Here is a 24,836-nt window from a genome sequence, read left to right on the forward strand (position 1 = left end):
AGTTTAAATTAATCTCCCATAAAGATTTCCCTGGGGGATTGCTGGAGCCAACTTACTGCAGCAGTTGTGAAGATTCTTTAATTCAGTCAAAGTGATGAATTCACAGATGTGCCAGATTTTAAATAATTACCTGCTACACTAATTACACAGGATAATTCAAGCATTAATCTCCATCTTCATCTCTGTATATAAAGTCTGTTGTTTACATCTTGTAATTATTATTATTATTATTATTTTAAAACACAGATCACTACTGCCATCTCCTTACCGGCCATATGGTTTAGATCACGCATTGCCAAATAACTTCCTGTTTTTTTGGCTGGTACTGCACCAGCCAGCACAGCCCCAGTGCTGGGAGGCTCCCTCATAGAAGCAGAGAAACATGAAGGTTGGAAAAGACCTCTAACATTATCTATAGTCCAGCTGTCCACCTACCACCAATTACTGTCCTCTGAACCACGTCTCAAAGTACATCTTCACAGTTCTCCAGCTCTCCCAGGGATGGTGACTCCATCGGGCAGTCTGTGCCAGTGTCTGACCACTCTTTTTGGAGAAGTTTTTCCTATCACCCAATCCCCAACCTCCCCTGGGGCATGCTGAGGCCATTCCCTCTCTTGCTATCGCTAGCATGAGAGTGCACTTTCATCCTTGTGTCAGGTGGCTACTGCTACCACTCCACCTGGGTTCCTCAGCTTGTTCTTGGATTTAGCGTCTAGGCTCCCTGGTGGCTGAAAAGCTGAAGGAAAATACTGTCACTTGTAACTTAGCACAATCCTGTTGGCAAACACAGGAGCCTAATCTCATGGCCCTTGAAGCAGCATCCCTGAAAGCTCTATGATGAATATGAGTTTCCATCAGCTCCAGTCTGTGTAATGCTATAATATGATGGAAAGTACAGCAATAATAGCAGGGTGGATAAGTTTTTAGCTACAGCAAACAAGAGCAAGCCCAAATACAGCAACCACAGACACAGAAATAAAGGAAAACCAGCTGCTTACCTTCACAAGACTTCAGATAGGCAGGGAACTCCAACATGATACCCTCACCTCCTCCTGCCAACCTTTAAATGAGGTATGAAAAGGGGTTGATCCTGGCTCCACCCCTTCCAATCACTCAAGTACATTGCATGCACCTGAGCTCTCCTGGGTTGGCCCTGCCTTCCCCCCAGGTGCTCAATCACTGCTTCAGGTTGTGACTTAGCATTTCCTCTGCAGGCTGAAATGGGTTCTGACAGCTCCATACTCACTGATGCTGCACCCCTGCTCAGCTTGCATGAGGCTGGCGTATGGCCATGGTACAAGCACTCAGTGAGAGCAGCATAGGGATGACAGTAAAGTTGGGCATTCAGGCGATCTGATACCTTCAGACTTTTCCACAATCACAAAACAAGCAACTGCTTCAGCTTCTTTATGCTATGAAGTGTTGCACGAGGGCTTATCTCTTTACTCAACAGGAGTAAAGAAGTGTGTTCCTAGGATACAAATCCTCCCCACACCCCTTTGCACAGAATAATGAATAAAGATGTCTGGCATCTTTCTAGCTGGCACAAAAAAAGGGCCGTGTATGCCTTTCTTGTGCTTTATTACACAACAGTCAGTGGGCTAAGCTGGAAATCAGGCTGCTGCCTGTCAGATGCAGATATAGATGGCTGTGATAATGCCCCCAGGACCAGGCTGTCTGGCAGTGGCTGAGCACCGCAGAAGCAGGGCAGCGTGTTGTGCAGGGAAGGCTGGCAGCAGCCAGCAGGATGTCTGCATGGACAGCTCTGCTGCTATCCCAGGAGGTGCAAAAAAGGTCAGGAAGGGCCCAAGCTGTATTACTTTCCTCCAGGGAAGAAGGAGGAGATGCATCACCCACTTTTAAAGGAGGTCACAGACATGTCTTATTTGCAGCTGGTGAGTAAGGGGGGGGCTCATTCCCTCAGAGGCACAGGAATGTCAAAGGTGCTTTTTGTTGTATCACCAGCTGAGCTGCTAAGAGTAGAGGAAAGTCATTAAACTGTATTTAGTATATTTCTATCTCCTTTGACTCTTTATTGCTCTTTGCAGGATAAATCCAGAGAGTGACAGCACAGAAAATCCATCAGTAATGGCTTTCAAACAGGCTAGCACAAAAAATATGCCCTTGTGTGTCTTGAACAGAAAGCAGTATAGAAAGAGTGCCAGGGGAAAGTTAATCTTTGCAGAGCCCGACACAGACAACTTTTCTGCAGTTTCAAGACTGTTAATTTTGTAATATGTGTTGTGCAAACTGCTAATAACATCAGCAGAGATTGGGGGCTTAATAACAAGCTCAGAGAAGCAAGCAGCAAAAATCCAAGCAGGCTGTTTGAGCTGGTGCTGAATATTTTTCAAAGAGAAATATTTTGTACAAAGGAAAAAGCCATCTATGAGCAAAATCTGGGACCTACAAAGGCAATTAATGCATAGGTAATTCAGCTGCAGCTGACAACAAATGACTTTGCTTTCAAAGCTGGGGATGACATACTGAAGGATAAGAACTTAATGGGATCAATCACAAAAATAATACAAGAAAAATTACTAAAGGAGGACAATCTAGCATTAGAAAAAGCAATTAGAACAGTCAGGGAATGAGGCAGACAAAGGAGAGATGAAAGCACTGTCTGGCATGAATCGCGCCATGTCAGGCAGAGCACCCAGGCCCTGGGCAGCAGCAGGCAATGCCAGGAGCACGGCCAGGGGGATGGCTCTGCAGAGACATGGAGCAGCACACACAGGGTGGAGGAATACCCAGGGTGAGGAAGAACATGTCTGGAAAGCACAGAGCACACAGCATGCAGCGTGGCAAGCAGAAGGGATAGTGTCGGCATTGGAAGGGAGTGCTGCTCCTCAGCTGCAGCACAGAGAAGCTTTTTCATAAAGCCTATGCAGGTCTTCAGAAATATGCACAAATACTGACACTGGGGTACGAGAAAAGTGAATTCCTGGGCCAAGATACAGGTGAAGGCTTGATTTCAGCAAAGTACAGGAGGCAGTAAGGGCTCAGAGACTGAGCCTTTAAAACTTGAACGCCTGATAAAAGCCTAGCTGTGGTGCAGCCCATAGCACAACATGCTAACAAAAAGAGCTATGAAAGGATTTTGTTTTGAGGTCTCCAATGTCTTCCAAGATCACTTCAAACAGACCAAGGAGATGGCCAGTATGACATGCAGCACAGTAATTGCTCCATGTCACAAGATGGATAAAGGACACCATATCTGGAGCATAGTCAAACCAGATGGAAAAATATAGAAGAGGAATTGGTCACTGGTTGCAATGGAGAAGAAAACCACTCATGGCTTCTGAAGACACAAGGTCACGTGAAGAGCATGGGAATTCTCTGCTAGGACACCACTGCAGCACTATACCATGCACACAATAGTGCATCCAGATGTGAGCACTCCAGGAGAACCTGGCAGGGAAGCAGCATGGTGTGCCTTTCAGTGCCCAGTGGACCCAGCTGTGCCAAAAGTGTGCCTTCTTATGCACAGGAATAAAGCAGCTGACATATCAAGATAATGTGACGCCCCCCCCCCAAAGAAAATGAGACGTAGCAGTGAAACAGAAAGGGAGGGAAAGAAGGTGGGAAAGGTGCAAGACACAACAGCACCCCTACCTGGCATGACTGATGCTTTACCTGCATCTCTGCCCAGACAGCATTCACCCTGCCAGCAGGAGAGGACTGCAACCTCTCAGCAGCACTCAGCTGTGTGCTGCACTGCACAGCCCCAGTAATGTCCACTGCCATGGGCTGGTGGCAGCAGGGCAGCCTGTGCTGGTGCTGCAACGCGGGAGGAAGCATGGTGGCTCAAATGCCCACAGGAATGGTAGTCTTAATGCTTTAAACTGTATTGAAGAAAATAAAATGCAAGTTATCTTCACCATCTTCACAGAGACTCCTGCATTAGGAGCTATCAAATCTTTTCCAAGGACTTAGCATATAAATCTGATTGTACCTCAGCATTAGCTGCTTGCTTTCTCAAGCACACATTCTTTCCGGGCAAGGTTAAGTCTGATGGGTCCCAGTTAATTTCCATAAAGTCCTTTTGGGAATTTTTTCTCTCTGTGCTTGGGTATTGCCCCAGATATGCTCTGGGCCTCTTGGGCAGTGAGAAGAACCAGTGATGTTTCTGTTGCGTAGCCGTGTCTTCCCCAAAATGCACCTCTGTACTGATTTCCCCAGCTCCAGGGAATCAGTTTATCTGTACTAGGAAAATGCATGCTTGAGCATCTCTATTTATATCTTCCACGTGCAGAATATATTCATAATTAAAACTTTTATTATAGCTTGCAGTGTACCACATTCCACAATGTATTCAGGTTTTCATCAATTACCTTTAATCTCCCACCAGCACACTGGATGGAAACAATGATAACTAATGAGAAGGCCAGGGAATAGTGTATTGGAGAGAACACAGAACTGTAGATTGTGCTGGTTTTAGTGCAGTTAAATTATTTGAATCTACTCTTTTCTGTTCAGTCATATTCTGACAAAGTTCAGCTTTTATATTAATAGTCAAATAGAGAAGTGTGAAGGTCATGTAGACAAATAGTTCTCTAAGAACCTTGGCAAGAAGAAACAATGAGAGAGGTATCAGTAAGGCTTTGTTCTTCCTGTCATCCACTCTCTCCCTTATCACTGCTGATAAGGACATCCTTTCAAGCTGGAAGTCAGAGAGATAAGGAGTATCTGTGCTGATAATGGTAACTACCTCCAGCCAGGTCAAAATCAAGTAATTCACACATGCCCGTGGAGAAATGGTGGGCTGAAAAACTGTATCTAACCTGTAGTACTTGAGCACTGATGACCACGTTAATATACCATGGCAAAAATGAACTGAGAAAGACTCAGTTCTGCTCACACTATTTCCAGAATATCACATTTATTTTTTCTGCATAGCAGATCAACCTGGGATTTGAGTCTTCAAAGGAAGAAGAAATACCCTGAATTTTATTGCTAGACTGCTGAGAGGCAGATATAAAGGAGAATCACGTACTTCTCTGTAACTGTTCTTTCCTATAAGAGCAAGTGGTCCCAAGAAACAAAATCCCAATTCAGATCCACTTGGGACTCTCAGATCCCAGGATCCAGTCTGTGCTGTCACAAGGGTGTGCTTTCACCCAGGAAATGTGGTGTCAGCTACTCCCGCAGGCATTTAAAGCCCCAGTGGCTCATTTTATGTGTTATCTAGATTGAACCATTTGTAATTCTCAGATCTGAGCTCCGATTATGATTTTACACAAAATACAGCTGATGTTCTTTGCCACCAACTCCTGTGCCACACAAGTATTAGGAAAATATCTGGTCTCATCCAGCTAACCAGGAAAGGCAGCGACAACAGAACATTCATTACTGATCTGACCACAACTGTTTTCATGTACTGCAGGAATGTCCCTGAGCCTCAGTATCTCTTTAGGCTTAACAACCTCTTTATACACATACATCTGCAGCTTTAGATTCCATCCTTAAGTACCAAAAAAGAATAGTATGAACATCCCCAAACTTTCAGAGTTAATAAAACCATTCAGGTACCAAATGCTTTTCTAACTTTTTGCTTTTGTAACTGGCCATGACCTGCCTATCTTCAGCAGGAGTGGAGACAGACTGCGTCTGTTATGAGTCTGTAAAGGTCATAGCCACTAGTGGGAGAAGCAGCTGCTGACAGCTCCAGACATCAGCATGCATAGGTGCTTAAATAGAGTGCAGGAGCTTAGCTGCCAAAAAATTGAAAAATTGCTCAAAAAAGAAAAACCAGGGCTAAGTATTCTGATTGTTTAAATATATCCTTGAGGCAAAAGAAAGGGAACCATTATAAATGTATGAGATCATTCAAATCCCTTAACTGAATCTTGAGCCAGACACACAGCACTGATGTAAGAGATGAAGGCCTTGTTTCTCCTGTTTCTCCCAAAGATCCTGGGAACAGGGTCTGCAGCCATGGGGACACCAAAGCTCTACAAGCACAGAACTGCAGGCAAGGACCTCCAGCACTGCACCCAGGATAACAGACATCTTCCCATTTAATTGGATGGAAATGTATGCATCCTGTTTCACCTGCATAATTAGCATCATCTTATTTGCTATATTTCAGTATACTGAGGAGGAAATCCATGAAGCACTGGAATCCAAAAAGGCATGGTTCAGAGGACTCGGTATAGCTGCTCCCATTGCTCATTGCCAGGTGAGAGTTTAGAGGATAAATCCCTTTTATTTTTGACTGCTCTTCCCTCAAAAATATTTCTCCCATTTCTTTCAGTTAATCTTTTTTCCTCTGCTTTCCTAAAAATAAATAAATAAATAAAAATCCCCTTGATGCAGAAGCAGAAGATAATGCTAATTGAGCTTGTCAGCTCTAAATAAAAGATGGGATAATGCAGGGGGCTGCAACCTATGTAGCTCCATCTGGATACTTCCATTTCTATCATGTAGCAAGAGCAAACCTTGCTGTGCTGCTTCACACATAATGGGCAGAGAATTATTGACCTGTCCTGTGGGGCACTGGTGTGCTAACTACAGCAGAGGAAACAAAAGCTACCCACACAAATGCCAGCAAATTCCCTATAATATCTTAGATCAACCAGGGTTAATCGGCACATTGGAAGCTCTCCTTGTTCTTTACTTAATTGTAGTGTTTCCACTGCTCTGAATAAGCTCCAGACTGGTGTGGACACTCTGGCACATGCGGTCAGATGAAGATGAAAAACAACAGAAAGCATTCACTTTTCAATCCTGCTGACACATGTACAGGTGTGGCCTTGCAGAATGATTGGGCCTAGGACGGAAAATCTGCTTGGTCTTGTTTTAACAGCCGAAGAAAGATGCTGCACATGAAGTCAGAGCACATGGAGTACTTCCATTTAGAGGCTCTGCAAACACCAGGCGAATATTAACAACTTGATTCAAGTCCATGGGCTATATGTAATTAGGCCAGAGCCAGCAAAAAGACAAACAGTTCTACACCTTCAAATGAATCCTTCAGCTCGCTAACAAAAAGCAATTAAGCTGACTGCCAGTCTACAGGGCTGATTTCACACTCAGGCCTCTTGCTGCATGGCAGTACCATAGCACATCGTTGCTGCAGTGCATTTCCCTTCACTTTCAAACGGGAATCCCTTGGGAGTTCTCCACAACCCTTACAAATTCTAGAGGCTGCACCCAGCGTGGGGAGACAGTCCTGCTCCTCAGAAGAGGCGTTGCAGCCACGAGGAGGGAAGTGGGGAGCAGTGGAAAGCTGTCTGGATGTCACAGAGAAACTGGGTAAGTTCAGGAGAGTTAGTGATTTCTTTTCATTATTACTGATGGCATGAGTGAGTTTCGAGAGCACAGTGAGAGAGGGGTGGATGAGTACAGCCACACTGCAGATTTGAGAAAAGAAGTGAGCACATTATCCACACCTAGAGCATGGGGTTGTACATCAGGTGTGAGGAGCAGCATGTGAAGCGCTGGCTCAAGCACCAGAGGGCCATAAAACTGGGGAACAGATGGCAGAGTACTTCATTCAGCTTGCCAGCCAAAGGAGAGGCATTTAACTCGCTCTTTCTAGAGTCCAGTTGTTTTGTTACTCCATAAAAAGCTCCAAGATACTAATCCCAGCTCATACAAGGGCATAATTTCATTTCCTGCTATAAGACAGAGTTCAAAAACAAACACATCTCAATTTTGACTAAGAAATTTAAATTAATGGTTCTGAAACAGAGCTTACAAGACAAATACACCCCAATGCTTAACACAGCTTGAAAATTAGTGTGGACTTCAGAGCTGGCCTTACCTCTCCAGTGGGACAGCCTGCTACCCCACACGCTGCCATGTGCACAGACTGTCCAGCTGTGTATTTTAAACTAAGTTTTGGGATTTGTAGAATTCTTTCTTAGCCAAAACACCAAGAGAAAATTAAATGTACCAAAGTAACACTTTCATTTTCATGCACAGCAGTAGTATTTAAGGACGATTTTTCCCAGACCTGCTCTGGTGTGATGCTATTTCTGAGGCATGAAGTATCTCTGTTCTTTCCTAAAACTTCTGGAAGATGCAAGGGCTTGCATCTCTCCTAAACATGTCAGTGGGATACTTAGTGCTGCAGTGCTGTCGTGTACCACTTACTGCTCTAATCTGCTTGCAATCCAGATCACAGCCCTATCATTTTCCTCCAGAATGAATCTTAGTTCCCATTCTTCCATCAAACTTGTCCCCACTGTTCCTGCGGCTGTACAGTCAGAAAGGTTGGTACAGATCCAGTGAGTAATTCTTGTGTGATTTCCCAGAATCTCATGGAGCCATAGGGAATATGCTTTCAAAAAACACATATTACTTATAGATTAAATCCAGGCAAGATGCACCTGCACCACTCTACATCAGAAAGGCCAAAATACTCCTGTGCCCTGAGACCATAGGAGATGTGCATGCTTGGGTGTCAGCAGCACCCACAATCACATTATTCTGAAAATATTACAAACTAGCAGGAGGATTCTACAACTAAAGAGACAACAATTTTATGAGAAACAGTCTATCACATAGAATCTCCTCATTACCCACTCTGTTACTGCATGCTGTTCATGAGTGGTGGAGCCACCTGGCTTTTCCTAGATCAGTCCCATTGTCCTTCCTCTTGTCATCATGACATATTTCTCTTGCATACATCAAATGATGGTATTTCTGTCACATCTGGAATGGTATTCTGATGAGAGACCCAGCAGTGCATGACATCCACTTGCATTCTGTGCTGCTTGCATAGAAAATTCTGATCCTTACAAATTGAAACAGCCCACAATGCATGGACATCTCATTGCGTGTGTGGATTTTGTTTACTTTTCAGTGAAATATAATGCCTCCTGTAATCCACTACTGACAGTGATTTGGCAAAAGCAAAAAACATCATGTATGAAAAAAGTCAGTATTGAAATTCCATTAGGGTATCCCCAGCAAAGTATGTTTATTGAAGTCTGAAATAGCTTAGAAAAAAAAAATTAAAAAAAATTGTGGAACAATTCTTCCTCCTGTGAGTCAGGAATCCCTCCAAGCTCTGTAGATGTTTTGCTCTTTGCTTGCCTTGATCTACCTTGCATAGATTCCCAGCAACGTCACACTGGGTGCATACAGCTCTTAACAAACTCTCAAGCCCTACCTCTTGTACTGGGCAGGCATGATGAAGAGCAGAGAAAGAACAGCCCAGATTCTACTTCCTCTAACTTCACAGCAGAAATTCTTGGATAGAATCTTAATGAATATTAAGATGTCATAATTACAAAATAAACAAGAGAGTTAGGCAAAGCAGCTTACGATAACAAAAAGAGAATAGATAGAAAGCTTACCCCTATCCTGGGCTCACTTACAAAACTCCAGCAGAGCAGATCTCCAGAAGGGATCCTTCCCCACTGGTAGCCAGCTCTTAAATAGGTCCAGGATGGGTGGCAGCACAGTGAATTGCCTTCACCTGTGCTCCTCTGGCTGGCTCATGGCTCGCCTCAGGTGATCAATCAGAGGTTCAGGCCGTGACTCAGCAGTTCCCATACATGAGACAGTAGACAAAAGCAAACCAGAATAAAAGCTGCTGTGAAGTGATTGACAGACTTACTTCTGGGAGAAAGAATGCTCACACAGCAGCCACTGGCCTATTAACAAGTGGAATTAAAAGATGTGTCCTGACCGCTCCAGCATATGTAAATGAACATACAACAAGGCTGCTTTCTCTGCAGCCCTACATGGGGTAGAAGCTTTTCTCCTGCTGTATTTTAGGAGACCTTTACCCCACTCCAAGGGTGACATGTCCCTTCTCCTCCCCTCTCCCTGGAATGCCATCACTCAATGTACATTCAGTGTGATATAAATATCAGAAGGAGGAAACGCCCTGTTCAGCAACCTGCCCAACTGTAATTCAGAGGGGGGTAGACTACAGGAGGTTGAAAAATGACCTACGGTTGCAAAGCTCAGCATTTATTAACAATTCATTTGCTTCAGTGAAGAAATTAATTGATATTTGCCCTTAGAAGCATATGAAGCAAACTTGTCTCCAGGAGAACATTATGAGCACACAAGAACATCAGTTTCAGAAAACAAAGCTTCAGTGCAACATGCCAGCAGGGGCTGGGACTGACAGTCTCTTGTTTTCCCGAAGGTCACTGCTCTCTGTAGCAATTGCAGTATGGCAGGGTAAGTGTCAAAAAAGTAGCATCCTGTAGCATTCCCACCCACACTACTGTGAGGAGCTGCTTGTTTGCTAGGCTCTGCCTCATGGTTCCAACCTGTTACACCAGTCTCCCAGATTTACTTTCAGATGTGCCACTATTGTGATGGATCTAAGTCGTATGGGGTTGTCTCACTGCATCACTCAAATTATTCTGGGAAAAGAATGATGAGTGGTTTCTATTTCAGTGAATAACAAATTCATTCATTATTAGGCCAGTCCAAGGTTCAGGCTTTGTGTTGGTGACAAGCCTATCTGATGACAATAAAGCAAGGGGAATGGGAGAAAATGCTGAAGAAACCATCTTTGTTTTCCACCCCTCATTCCAGTCTCCCTGGAATGTGATGAGTAGCAGTGAACAAAGAGAAGGCTCTTTAAGCACTGAAGCGGACTTATAAAGGAGTGATGCCTCTGTGCTAAGCTGCTTTCCTCCTTGTTTGGAAGGTCAAGGGGCCAGTTTTTCTCTCATTTTTTGAATGTGGCAAAGATCAGATGTTCAAAAATATCACCAATTTGTCTGGGTTTGTACTCAGTTTGACCAAATAACCGTGTTTAGGAGCCACATGGATCAAGCAGGTATTCACCAGCTGTTGTGTAAGCTGTTCAAACAGACAATGCAATACTCTGCTTTGCATCCAGCCAGCAAAAGAGTTCACCCATATGTTTACCCAGAGAAACTGGGAATGGAAGCAGAAGCAGAGCTGGTGCTGTTCTTTTCTTCTGCTTTATGCTCCATCCTGTTCTAGAGTAAATTCAACAGTCATAGAATGCAGAGCAGGCAGTTTCTACTTCAGCTGTCCTTCTGAGTGACCAGCTGAGGACACAAACGATTTTCCTAACACCTGTTTCTGTCACGGTAATACACCTCTTCAGCTCACTATCTCTAAGCCTGCCCTACGAGGCGTCAGAACTGGAAGCACCCACTTGTTTACCTTAGTGCTGCACACACAACTTTGAGCTTTGCTCCATATTGTTTCTAAGTAGTTCACCTGAAGACTTTTAAAATGCAGAGCCATGTTGCTTTAGTTTTCTATCTGTTGACAGAATGAAGTATAAAAGTACTGATTGGTTTGAGGCACACAGAATGCAATTACAGTAGAGAAAAAGAGTAGAATTCTGAACATTTGACTGAAGATAAAGTTTGAAGTTTGAAAATGGCTCCACGGCCAACTGGCAGCCATGAGCTGCCTCAGTTCAGATCCATCCAGCACTGAGGCTACCCAGGAATCTCACATTACAGGTTTACAGAGTTAGCTGCCAGGAGACTGGTTGTGAGTTCCAGATGGAAATGATCTAATTTCAGTGGGAAGACTACGGAATAAGAAATTGCACGTTGGGTGCCCAATACATATCCCTTCAAATGAGAAAGCAGTGGTAGGAGAGAAGCAAAAAATATACCAAAAAAATTATGCAAGTTAGAACCAAATGTGTTAGGAAGTGGTGGGAAGGTTTCCCTTTCTGTGCCCTCTTTGCTCCTAAGTAGTCAGTTGCTAAGGACAGGGTGATTGGTGAAGTTAGTTTACAAGACAAGGGCAGAACACAGGTGATAAGCCTCTTCCAGATAAGAAACATTATAACAGAGCAAAACGTCCTCCATGAGCAAGATTCAGGCTAGTAACAGAAATCCCTATAATTTTTTGTCAAGAAAGGGGGCAGCAGTCAGCATCCCAGAAGAAACACACGGCCAGGCACACAGATTAGGCATATAGTAAAAAATGAATGCAAAGAGAGAATCGGATAACTTACAGCGATGAGCTGATAGGAGTTGTTCATCATGGCTATGAGCATGTTCAGCAGCACGACAAGAGAGATGACGTTGTAGGTACCAAACATAGTGGCCCCAACAAACTCTGTGAACTCATGTCTGGCTTTCACATTGGTGACGTAGAGATTCAGCAGTCCAAACACAGACCAGAAGAGAGACTGGAGGGTCTCGAAAAGTCTGGAAAAACAAACAAACAGAATTTTACTTGGCTACTTGGTTCTGGGAAATGGAAATCAATGCCTTAAGGAACCCTGGATTTGTTGAGGATGGGTGTCACCTGGTGTGAGAGGTCTATTGGTAGCATTGGAAGCACTGCATCACTGGGAGCACCGACATCAGGTGGGGAATACACCAATATCAGGAGCTGGAGAGCATCAGTACAGTACAGAGCTCAGCAGTGCCCTTTATTCTGTATGCACTCCAGCCACAAGGACCCACTGGCCAATGACTGCAAGAGTTTTATCACATCAATAAAATTCACCACCTGTTTGAGAACCATATTCATGTGAGATGCAACAGCCTAATTGCCATGAAGAAACCTGAGGTTCTATTCCTACTCTATATACATGCCAAGAACAAACACAGTATATTCCCTTTAATTAAAGTTGGCACAGAGTGCTAGTGTTACTGCTGTTATATATAGATATAACTGTTGAAGCAGTGCATGCATCATTAACATGTCTATAAACTAAATGCTTAGAAAGTCCATGCTTTAGTTCTGCATGACCGTAGTAGTTAAATAGTGCTCTATGACAGGGAATCAAAAGGTGAGAGATGCAAGAAATCACATCCACTTGAACCTCTGCACTAGGATAGGCTGATAGCTTGTCATTACTTTGACTGCAAGTGAACCAGGCCAGTGTTCTAACACCCCATTTGACAGCACTGCACGTGGCCAAAAACACTGGTTGTGATGGCTTGTTTGTGAAGTAGCTCCCACCCACCACAGTGCAGTGCCCTCAACATCATACTGCAACAATTGATCAGTAATGACTCAGATGAAAGAGAGTCATCACATTAATTCAGCTTGAAAGGTTTTCTTCATTTGAAGTCTTCCATCCATAGAGGAACTAGACCTGACCTCCCATGCTTTACAGCTGATGAGATCATCCCAGGTCTCTGTTTGCTTCAGCCAGACAAGTGACCTTTTGCAATCACGTCAAATACATAATCAGCAATCTAAATAATTGCTCTATTTGGGCATCATTTGTTTTGGCTTTCAAAAATGTGGCATTTATATCATCAAAAAACGACATTTATATGCCTGTTTAAGAGTTTCCATTTTGGCCTAGGGTCAGTGGATATTTTTGAATGCCAAAAATATCCAATAGACCTCTTACCAGAAAAATCAATAAAAATAAATTCAGATACGTTACAAACCAGGAATCCATTCTCCTGAATTCTGTGTGCATCTTTTCCATACATAGCGCCATGCTTTACATGGGGATTTAGTTTCTTTATGTTTTGTGAACATAGGTTTTCACTGGCCAAAATCACAAAGATTCTTTAAAGCAAATATCCTTTCTCCCAGAAGTCAAGATATTGGGCTTATTAAATAAGCGAGGTAATGGTATAATAAGGATTAAGCAAAGAATGATGAGCAGTTTGCTGTTATGAACAGTGGAGTAGTCACTGTCTTTTAACTTATTTTAACTACTGGTGGTAGAAGTACTGATTGGAGTGTAGGCTCAGTAGAAACTGAGGTTCTTGTGGTTGAAACTGAAATAAACCTTCTATGTGATTTGTGCATTGCCTTGAATTCACAGTTATAACCGTGACTATTATTGGACCAGGTTGCACCCAATATATTTGCATGTAGGCATGTACACAGAGAAAGCAGGTGTAAACAGCACCTGGTTTTTGCAATTTTGAATAGAAATAAGACTTTGTCTTTTGTCCCTGTTTAGTAACAGGTGAGAACCACAATCTCTTTCACTAAGTGTTTCAGGTGAGGCTCATACTACTTCTAAGAAAAGAATTTTGGTAATACAACTGCACTCTCTTGTCGAGTATATTTTGGACCTTAAGCAAACAGGAGAAATCTCAGAGCTCCAACATGCTCCTGAGCAGCTAAGGAAGAACAGGTGCCCCCATCTCTGCCAGGAACTCTCCCAGCCTCCTGCAGTCACTGCAGGGAAATGATCCCAGCTGTCAGCTTCACCCTTCATGAGAACGACCTCCCAGACAGTCAGGTGTAATGGCTTCTTCCTTCCCTTCCTCCTCTTCCTCTATCCTCTCCTTTCTCCATCTACCAGGATCACAGTGCTAAACATTCATTTACATTAAAAAAATAGGCACTCCGCTTTCTAAAGGATGGTTAGGGCAGAGCATAAAACTTAAATTATTCATGACTTCACCTCATTGCTATCACAAAGGAATATTACTTCTCCATGATCTGTGTTTGTGATGCTAAACACTTCCACACCAAAAAAACATTAAACTTTTCCTCCGGGAGCAATAGGAAATAATGCAGCAATAAATAGGTGTCACATTTTAAACAAGCTGTACAAACACGAACAACGCCCTGCTTTTCCTTCCCTTACAAAATTAGATCTTATTGTGTGACTGCCTAGAAATGCTGGTAGGAATCAAAGGGGACTGATTGAAAGCTTTTCACATTTTTTCTTCCATTAGGGATGAACTATGAGCAAACTCGAGGCAACACCATCTCTGATTTGAATTCACTGCAGTCGTGCTTGCTTTCTCCAGCACAACGGTGTAATTTTCTGTTTTGCAGGTTGCTCGTTCTTAGCCATTCACCCATGCTGTGCATCTGCTCAAGGGCCAAATGTCAGCTTGTATTGGGGGTGTTAATAATGACTATTCAAACTTTTAAGAATACGTTAAATAAATTTCTTAAGCGAGGCTCCAACAAAAAAGTAACTGCAGAGCATTCTGTCCCCTGCCAGCAGACCTCAGTCCTAATGGATCCCCTCCCACTGCGATTCTGTTTTAAACAAACCTCTGTCATAAAGGCTGAGCCCCCTCAATTTCCTTCCTGTGCTCTGTTCTCCTTGGCAGGGGGCTTAAACTGAATGGTAGGGTGGGAGAAATTGTGGTTTGTATTGAAGCCGATCCATACTCCTTCTGTTAAGTGGTTCTGTGTCATTTCTAGTTCCAAAGATGTTGTGCCTTCTTACTGACTTACAGATCTTTTTTTTTTTTCTCATTCCTGCTGAACAAATGCTCTTTTTCTTTAGTCAAATCCTCTTGTTGCTTCCTTCACTTATCTGCCAACACTGAAAAGTAGTTTGTAACGGAGACAGGTCCAAACTAGAGTGCAGAACTGGAACACATCTGTTCAGTGTCGCTCTGGGGAAAGGCAGACTCCAGTCCTAAATTTCGTGGGTTTGACCCTTCCTGAGGTAGAAGCTGTCACTTAACAAACATGGTGCTTGCCAAGCATTTCTCCCTCTGGCTACTGCATCAATATAGATGTAGATAAGGAAATAGCATTTGTTATTTAACTCCTTTGCAAGGACAGCACAATGCATTTTTGGAGCATTCAAAGCAATTAAGACAGAAAAAAGACTGAAGTCTTTAATTCTGTTTTTCATTAGCACAGTGCAGTTCCATCCACTTCCTCCAGATATAGATGAGTTTAATGAGAAAGTTAATCAAGTCTGTGGTGTTCCTCCTCTGCAGTGGAGAAAAGCAGCACACCTGGCCTACCAGGACACCTCTTGTGAGTTTGGACTTCATCCTTAGAAAGTCTCCCTCTTCTTGTAAGAATGGAGCCTACAGGATAGTACCAGAGCCTTTCCTCTTCCAACCTAGTCATGTGGCCTAAGCTGTCTTTGCTTTTGATAACAATGCAATGTCACAAATCCTTTTTTTAACCTCCAGCCTTCAGCTGAAGAAGACTGGAGAATTACTGGGCATGATGACAAGTTTTATTTAATTTTGCCTGACGTGGTGGACAACAGTTTTGTTTTGCTTGCTTGCAGGGCTTAGGCCCTTTTCTAGATGGTGCTTTATTTATTTCTCTTCCTGTTGTGTGTTAAGTACTGTGCAAGCAGCATGAACAATTGGAGGGGGGCTGATTATTATAATTATTTCCACTATTAGTAATTAAAACAAATAGATCACAGAGACAATTCATGTTATTTTTCAGCATGTGCTATCACTTTCAGCCCTGCCAGCTGTCATCACAGCAATTTCCATGCCAGCATCTCAGTAATGTACTAGTATTTGCAGCAAAATTGATTTTGATGTGATTTTAGTCTCACCCCGCTGCAAGGGAATCAGAGGAGCCTGCAACATCATGTGTGGATAAAAATGGCCTAGATGAGCTTCTTGTTGTTGTTGTTGCTCTGCCACATTATTTATTAATACAGCTTTTTCCTACGTTCATCTCTTGATTTCTACATTTTGTTTAGCTTTCCCTCCTTTCTCCCAGAATAAGACAAAACAGTTATTGCAGCGAAAGGATGCCTGTTCTCTCACATGCCAAAACTGAACGCAGCAGTAATAACATTTCAGTTGCAGGATGATGCAGAGAGACTCTCTGGACCAGAACTAAAATGATTGTCTCTCACTTCCAGACCTAAGAGGCTTTCTGACATCAAAGCTCAGCAGAATGTCTGCCCCAGTTAACTCACACCTTTCCTGCACAGTCAAGCAGCTCACCTGATATTTACAAATGAATAAATAATGTTGCTTTTGGTGCAGTGATACACAGCATGCAAAGGCAGGTAAGAACAGGGGACAGAGTTGTTCTCAAAATCAGACAGGAAAGAACATCTTACGTGGAGAAGGCATTGTTCTGTTTCTCACATCGGATCCCCTTGCAGTTGTTGGGTTCCTCCGAGGCACTGGTCTCATAATAAAAATAAAGCTGGTTCAGTCCATTGGCAAAAGCCAGAAGCACCAGACAGTAGATAAAAAGGAATTTAAGGATGTCTAGCAGCATGCGTCCCAGAGAAATCTGCAGGGGTCCCAGGTGTGAATTTGCTGTAAACAGGGATATGAGGCGCAAAGAACTTAAAATGTTGGATATTGCAAAGAGGGCTTCTGCAATGAGAGTCGGGTGCCACATTTCCCATTCCTCCCTTGGACGCGAACCGTTGTACTGAAAGAAATAACACAGGTATAAAAGTGAATTACGTTGTAATCATTTTGAGGTAAACTTGAAACTCAAACCTGCTAATACTAATGCTTTACCTATAAACATTGACCAGACAAAGACACAACAAGTACTTTTCAATTCACAGTATCAGGATCCCACTATCAGTCAGGATTCACGATTGAAGCTCAGTTCATCAGAACAAATCTTTTTAATGAATTCTTATGAGATCCTCTACAGATTTAGACTGTTCTCTAGAGATATTTTTGGGATATCAGCTTTTCTCTGGGGATTTCTGGTATGTGGGCTGTACTGAGCTAAAGTTTGGTAACAGGTCTTTGGAATTGGATAACTGTAGGTAATTCAGGTCCTTGCACTGATATATAACATCCTTCTCTTATAATATTTAAAGGGGTTCTGACTGCTCCTTAGTAGGTACAGATCATTTCCAATTACCTTTTTTCTCTTTTTCCTCCTGAATACTACCATACCTTTGAAACATTGCTTATTCCAGGATGAATGTGAGAGAGAGACAGAAAGGAGAGAAGAAGACAAGCAATGAACTAAGGAACATAAGAAGTGAATGCTTTCCCTCTACCAAAAAAGCGACAACAGCCCAGAACCAAAACATGTTCTTCATATTAATTTTCGTATTAGTTAATTTGCCGTGGCAATTTTAGGAAAGTTGCTTAGGCAGAGGTCATAATTGCAGCCAAAATACTGGATACAATTGAGTGCATCAGTTATAAAATTAACTTGGTTTGTAATGCAGCTGTAAAAGCAGAAGCATTATCTGAGCCAGATGCAGCCAGATGTAAATGGGTAACATGAAAGAGCTGGTTGTAAACACACAACTTCTCTGGCAGTAGAGAATGGAGTTCAAGACATTTTAACATCGAGGAATTATTTATCTTTTTTAGCATTTATTTCTGCTGATTTAACACATAAAAAGGCAATAATGTACTTAGGATTGTATCGCTAGTACTGTAGCCAGAATGTTTAGGACTCTAAAAACTTTTAAAATACTTTTTAAAAGGAAATGGTATCAATATATCACTGGCAGATGGGTTTGTAGGGACTTCCCATTTAAATCTGAAGGTGCAATACATGAATTCACATTTTTTTCAAGGAGGCAACTAAAAACAATAGTTTTAAACTGTTCCTCCATATGAGGGCACTGAGACATGATAGAATTTCAATGTGACACGTGATTGCTTCTGAAATTTCCAAACTGTTCATTATTTCATGAACATAACAGCCTGAGCTTATTAACTTGATTTGAAGATGGGTCTTAAAACATTTACAAAACAGGTGGACATTTTAAACTTTTCTGCCAATAATCAACAGTGGGAGTGGATAGATGTGATCAGCAAGTCTCCCCTTCCTGGAGGGAAGATTTGCACAGCTTCCTTCTGCATGCTGACTGAACACATCAGCCCTGGGGCTCTCTGCCAGGATAGGATGCATGTAAAGGACTGTGAAAAGGTCCTCATCTCACATCTATTTTTAAAGCAATTTGCTAGGATTGTCTTTTGGCTCCTTGCTTGGAAAACAGCAATCACTTTTGAACTGTCAACTGCAGGTAGCAGAGAAACTGATTTCAGAGTTACCTAATGAAAAGGCTAGAGTCGTTCAATTTAGGCTTCAGAAGATGAAAAACAAAGTATACAGAGTAGTTCAAACAAGTTATAACAGACAGGCATATTTATCCTTCCTCATTACATGATAATTCAATGCAGAAAATGAAAACTGATTAAGAAAGTATTTTTACCCTATAATTAGACTGAAGATTTCATTGTTACAGGACAATATTGAGGCCAGGACTTGAAACCAGTCAAATCAGGGGAAAAAAAAGTCTACACGTAAAAATTAGGATGGAAAACATAACCGTCAGTATACAATTTATTTTCCTGATATTTGGCAGAAGGCAGAAACGTCCATGTAATCCTTTGGAGTTCTAAGAAATGTTGGACTATGGTATATTGGCATATATACCAGCCGATTCCAGCCCTGGGCTGATCTACAAATAGCAAAAACCTTTACAAGTCTTGTTGCAAAAGACTTCGAAGCCATTATCAATGTTTTAAATCCTCGTGTCTCAGAGCATACTGCAACCTTTACTTGACATAGGTCAGAACTTCTGTGGGCATGCTGTTTCAGAGCTACCACTGTAGAAGGTTTTAAGCGCTTCTCAGTATTGTTTGACGTTGTCCTTATCAAGAGCAGATCTTAGGTTAGCCAGGTTTAATTCAAGTGGCACTGATCTGCACTCAAACGGATATATCCCTGCAATTATTCTGTATTCTTTTTTGTGCTGATGTACAGCTCTTTGTAGTTAGTCTGTGTGTTTCTGTAGTCCTTACAAAGTATATAAATGAAACTGTACTTCCTTTGTATGTCTGGCTTGGCTGTAAGTTTAAATCTCAGTGTGTGACCATGTAAGTTTGTGGATGCACAGCTCTTTTGCTAATTTGTATGTGAGAGAGAGAGAAATAAAAAGATTGTTAGCATTTTAGGATTTGTTTGTGAATGCTACAATTTTCAACATTTTCTGTATTGCTCACAGATTAAAGACCAGCCTTTCAAGTCTCTAATTTCCTCACTGGTTCTGAATGCTGGGAAAAAAAGATGTGACCTGTTTTTTGCTTTGATGCTGTCACAGAGCTGCTTTTTCAGAGAGTAGCAACTGTCTTGAAGTTTTTCCCTTGAAAAACTAACTCACTACCATACAGCCTTCCGGATTTTCAACAGGCCCTGAAACAATACAGTTTTAAAGATCCAGCATGTTGCTTTGTCATTTTCTTGCCTACAGATTAAACCTTGAATGTATATTCAAGAGAAGCTGACTACTTTACATCAGATGGAAGCCACCTACAAGCAGGTGTGCTCTCAGCAGACTTTTCACAGACAAGTAATCTACAGATCATGGGTCTCAGTGAATAAAGATTGTAAATCTTGGTTGTAGATGTTTTCAGATAACCCTATTCTTCTTGTTCCTTTATTACTTTATTTAAAAATCACGCCTTCATGAAATTTAGCATTGTTGAAAGAGATCCAATGTCAGCATGGAAAACAAAAGGTATCGTGGGCAACTGAGTAGCTACAAAATGCACAGCAAGTGGGGAAACTTCCACCCAGTGCCCAAACAACCTAATTCAATATTAGTCAAGGAGTAGTGATGAAGGAAGGTCATTCTCTACGCAAATTGATAAGCTTTCCAGGTGAATTTTCAAATCTGAACTGTTGCGGTAGCAGCAATTCTTAGACGTCTGTAATTGTGTGCTTGACTTTCTATCCTGTATACCAGGACATTGTGTGCTTTGACTGTTTCTATCCTGTATACCACAGTTCTCACAAATTACAAATTCTCTTTCCCAAGTTACTGTACCTTGACATAGGCAACAATTTTAAGGGAGATAGTTGCAAGATAGAGGGAGTTCATTGCAAAATCCATCAGATTCCACCAGTCATGTACGTATTCATTGAATCCACCGTCCCACATTTCCTTGATTTCTCCCCAGATAAAACCTGTTGAAAGAAAGAGAGTTCACTGTCATGAGAAAGGTATTATTTTCCATTAAAGCACTGTGTATATGTGATGTGGTACAACTATAAATTAACTGTGTAGAAAAAAATGCCTCATTCCTTCTGTCTTCTAGAAAGCAAAACTGTGCTGATTATGAGGCATTTTAGTTTCATTAGGAATGCTATCTAGAGAGATATGAGAAAGACCTCCATTTCCTATGTAGGGCTGCAGATACAAACACAAGGACACTATCTGAAACCTGAAGTTAGCTGTAACTACCTGAAGTTAATTGCAACTAGCATGAGTGGATTGACTCAGATGAAATTTGTTTTATACGAATGAAGTATTTAAATTACTGTATTTGCTATAGTTTTTAGTATATTGTCTGCTTCCACAGTAATCTGTGGCTCAGATGCACAGTACAGATTTTTTCTGACCTCCTCTGCAGAACATACAACACAAGTGTACCAGCTTCTGCATACCAGTATGTTCCCTCCCTGACCTGGGAACACCACAGCAGAGATGAAAGAAGTGAATTCATTCACTACACTCAGTCACTGCATTTATGCATCTTGCAGCACAAAAAGCCTAGGGACTATTTGGAGGGGGGGGAGGGGGCAAAAAAAAAAAACAACTAAACTAAAAGGTACAGCTCAGCATGGAAAAGGGCACTGCAGCTTGGCATCATATCTCTCAGCAGTGAGTCACATCATGCCAACCACGGCTACGGGTTTTGTGAGGTAAGAATTTGTTCCCAAAGCTATGGTGATAGCCCATCCTCTTTACTCTGAAATGCCTTCTGGTAATAATTGGTAGCATTTGCTAACCTTCACTTTACCTCTCTGCTGCTGCAGGGGTAAAACAGTGAGCTTCCATAGCTCATTATCAGACTGCTACCTGGCATAACAGTTTTATTATAAGTAACTTATGTGCCCTTTATTTAAGACCTATTTAAGTACTTTTAAGAACCTAAGCCCAATTTGAAAGTGAGGTCACCATGTTTCTGAGTACATCCTTAGAGCTCTCAAATGTTTTGAAATAGCCACTTTACAATACCCTTGAATGAAGACCTGAAATGCACATGAAAAGAGACAGAACAAAATACACATCAAGCTGTACTACCGCTGCAGTTACTCAAATATCTACCCATGCCCAACCATGAATACTGCAGTGGTCACTGAAATGCCACTCCCAATTCATTTTTAGGACCTGAAAGTTCAATCTGAAAAGCAGATAATGTTGAAATGAACCGCTGCAAACATCCGAATATCAGTCTCAGCCCTTCAGCTTCCAGTCAGCAGGTCAATGGTCAGACAAGCATAATGTCAAGGCCAATAAGGTAATTTTATTACAGCTGCCTCCAAATCTTTGCATGCACACAAAAACATAGAATAAATCAATGGAGAAGAGTCTGTTGAAGAACTCATACACTGTATTTATAGTGAGTTATCACTGCTGGTTACTATAGTTACAGCAATGCTGTGTGTGCTTGTTCACTCTCTCTCCTTTTGTAGTGGAAGATATTTCATAAATAATTACCTTTAATCGGGTGAAACTGTTCTAATTTCTCCATGCAATAAGCAATCCCACAATATCCCTATTTATCTGAAACAAAGGAACTCAAAAGTAAGAATAGAAAACTGTAGCAGGCTATTCTGAAAGGCTTTTTTGTATGGATTATCCTTTCATCTGCACATCAATTTTGCTGAAGTGCCCACCATTTCCTTCAATTTAAACCATGAAGTAAAGGATAAAATGAAGAAATCACCTTAGTTCAGAAAAGACATTCAGTTTTCTCAGCTTATTCTGAAGTTTCTACCTGCACATACATTTCAATGCCATAACTTAGTTTAATGAGATAATGAGGTTTGAGTTACCTTTTTTATGTTGCAATGAAGCTTCACAAAGAACAAAATGCCCTCGGTCATGATGGAAAGTGATTTGTGAGCGTGATTGCAACTCTTTTTCTTTACGCATTTCCCATCAGCAGTTTTAGCTTTGGCGCAGTGAAGTCCACTCAGCACAGAACCCGTTTGCTGCTGAGCCACCACAGAAAGGAAGAGCTGGGTCCTGGCGCTAGGCCAGGAGAGGCACCAGCAGGGAGAGTAGAGGTGGACACATAAGAAGCAGTGAGGAGCCACTAGAAGAGCTCTGGAGATGGAGGTTTGCTGAGAGATATGCCCTTTACTGTGTTGTCTACAACAGCACAAGCATGGCTTTCCAGGCCCTTGACCCCAAGCATAAAACTGCAGCTCACTAAGAACTAGCTGGGGGCTGTGAACTGAGCTAGAGTGCACAGAAAGGCTGAAAGAGAGACAGGAGAGCATGAAAACCATTGCCCCAAGTGTGCCTCATAGTATCACCTCAGCTCTCAGTGGTGCTACATGCTAATGGCAGAGCAAAGGAGATGGGGGCCTAAGGAGAAGAGAGATGATATTCCTAAGAATCCTAGGTTTTCACCTTCTGTTCCCTTTGAGCTCAGTTTGAAAGGATAAATACACCTTACCAAAAATGCACCTAAATTTGCTTCTCTGCCCTTCTCCTCCAGTGGCTTTATTTACTTTTTCCCATCTCACCTTGCTACCTCCTCACCCGTGCATCCTGCCTTTGGGGTCCAGGCACCCCACAGTTCTTGCCCAAGCCAGAACAGGTAACAACCTGAGGTTCAACCTGCTGTATTAGATACCCCTTCTTCTGCCTATACTGGAGTGATTGATACTGATTTGTTCAGTGTATATCAGCACAGAGGCATAAGGCAGAATGAGATTTATCTTCCCTTCTCTGCTATCCTGTGGCCCAGGAACAAGCAGGGCAGGTACCTGTGTGCTGACTGCCAGAGCACATCAGTGAGAAGGCAAAAGCCTTTGGCTCTGCCCCCTGCCATGCATCAGCCAGCAGAAGGAAGCCAGCATTCAGGTGGCTTTATTTGATACTACCATGACCCAGTAGCTAATTCTTGCACAGATGATGTGGGAAGCGGGGAGAGAGCTGTGTCTGTTCAGGTTTACTCAGGGTCATCTCTAAAGGCATGTCACATGGCAAAAGGGACAGCAGAAGAGCCCTAGGCCAACAAGATCTGTTGTACCAGAAGGAGCCCAGCTGTTTCATGCAGCTACTGAAGCTGGCTGCCAAATCTCTTTACATGATGATGCTGAGATCAAGTCTCCATACAGTTGCCATGGGTGCGAGGCAGGAGACTGCAGGTCAAGCATTCTTGTGTTCCTGACTTACCTAGAACCCAGGGCAGGATCATCCACTCCACGATGGTGGGAGGTGGTCCCTGCATGTGAAGGTCAGTCCTGACGATATGCTGCGATGCCAGCAGGAGCATGAAGAGGAAGGTTAGGTATGAGCCGGTGTGGCAGATAAACTTTATAAATGGCTTTTTAATGAACAGTCCCAGCCTGCTCTTCGGTGCAATCAGATATGCCACAGATAGCACAGGGAATAGCAGTCCGATGGTGACACAGGTCAAGAGTTTTACTGCCCAGTGTTTCCGCCTCCAGCCTGGAAAACCATCATACCAAAGTGTTGCTAGTAGCTGCTGGCAGTTTGGCTGAGCAACAAACTGAGGAGGAAGAAAAAAGAAAGCTTATTACTGACTCGTACTTCATGTATGCTCTTCCTTATCTTACAGAGATCCTTATACAAAACTTTGGGCTGGATATGGGGTAGAACTCCACTCTTCTTTTGTACACAGGATTTCAGATTTCTTCTAAGAGATCTTTTCTATTTGAATCATCATTCAGTATATCAGGTACTCGCGATATATAAAGCCTCATCCAAAAGTGATACAACTAAAATTACTATGAGCTTTTTCTCTTCTTATGGTTTTCCTTTCAGAACATTTTAGGTTTCAACAGTCTCAAACAAATCACTGTCAGCATCTTTAAAAAGTGACTAAAAGAGAAGTCAGGAGGGAAAAGATGGAAAGCTCCAAGTGTGTGCGTGTGTGCATGTGTTAGAGAGAGGGAGAGAAGATGTCTACAAATTGTGTGGGGTGCTGCACATGATTTTGTGCAAGGACTCCAGCATATGTGTGTGTGGGCTGAGCTGGGCATGAGACAGCATGCAATAATGCAAAGTTCAGCCAGGTGACATCTGCTGAGAAGCAGGACAGCACATTTGTAAACATGTCTCTTTATTAAGGAAGAGAGCAATTGTAAAATATAAGAGATTAAACAGAAGCAAAAAGAAACCTTTGATCACAGCAGCAAAAATGACATTTGAAAGTTTACTTTCTCGCTGTAAAATAAAACAGCTTTGTGTTGGTGATACGTTGCATTTCGGTGACTCCATA

At 42.3% G+C, this 24,836-nt stretch overlaps 1 protein-coding gene across 2 annotated transcripts in view; it reads right to left on the reverse strand.

Annotated features, from left to right (window-relative positions):
- Nucleotides 1–24,836, reverse strand: part of TRPC5 (transient receptor potential cation channel subfamily C member 5) — a 62,886-nt gene that overhangs the window by 6,527 nt on the left and 31,523 nt on the right. For both annotated transcript variants that reach the window (XM_052673258.1, XM_052673259.1), the window contains 4 exons: nt 23,768–24,104; nt 20,399–20,538; nt 16,694–17,016; nt 11,927–12,122 (listed from right to left, as the gene is read on the reverse strand). In XM_052673258.1, the coding sequence (XP_052529218.1) occupies nt 11,927–12,122; nt 16,694–17,016; nt 20,399–20,538; nt 23,768–24,104 (996 nt within the window). The remainder of the gene's footprint in view (nt 1–11,926; nt 12,123–16,693; nt 17,017–20,398; nt 20,539–23,767; nt 24,105–24,836) is intronic.

The sequence above is a fragment of the Tympanuchus pallidicinctus genome, unplaced genomic scaffold, assembly GCF_026119805.1.
Source record: "Tympanuchus pallidicinctus isolate F22 unplaced genomic scaffold, pur_lepc_1.0 scaffold13, whole genome shotgun sequence".
Lineage (NCBI taxonomy): Eukaryota > Metazoa > Chordata > Aves > Galliformes > Phasianidae > Tympanuchus > Tympanuchus pallidicinctus.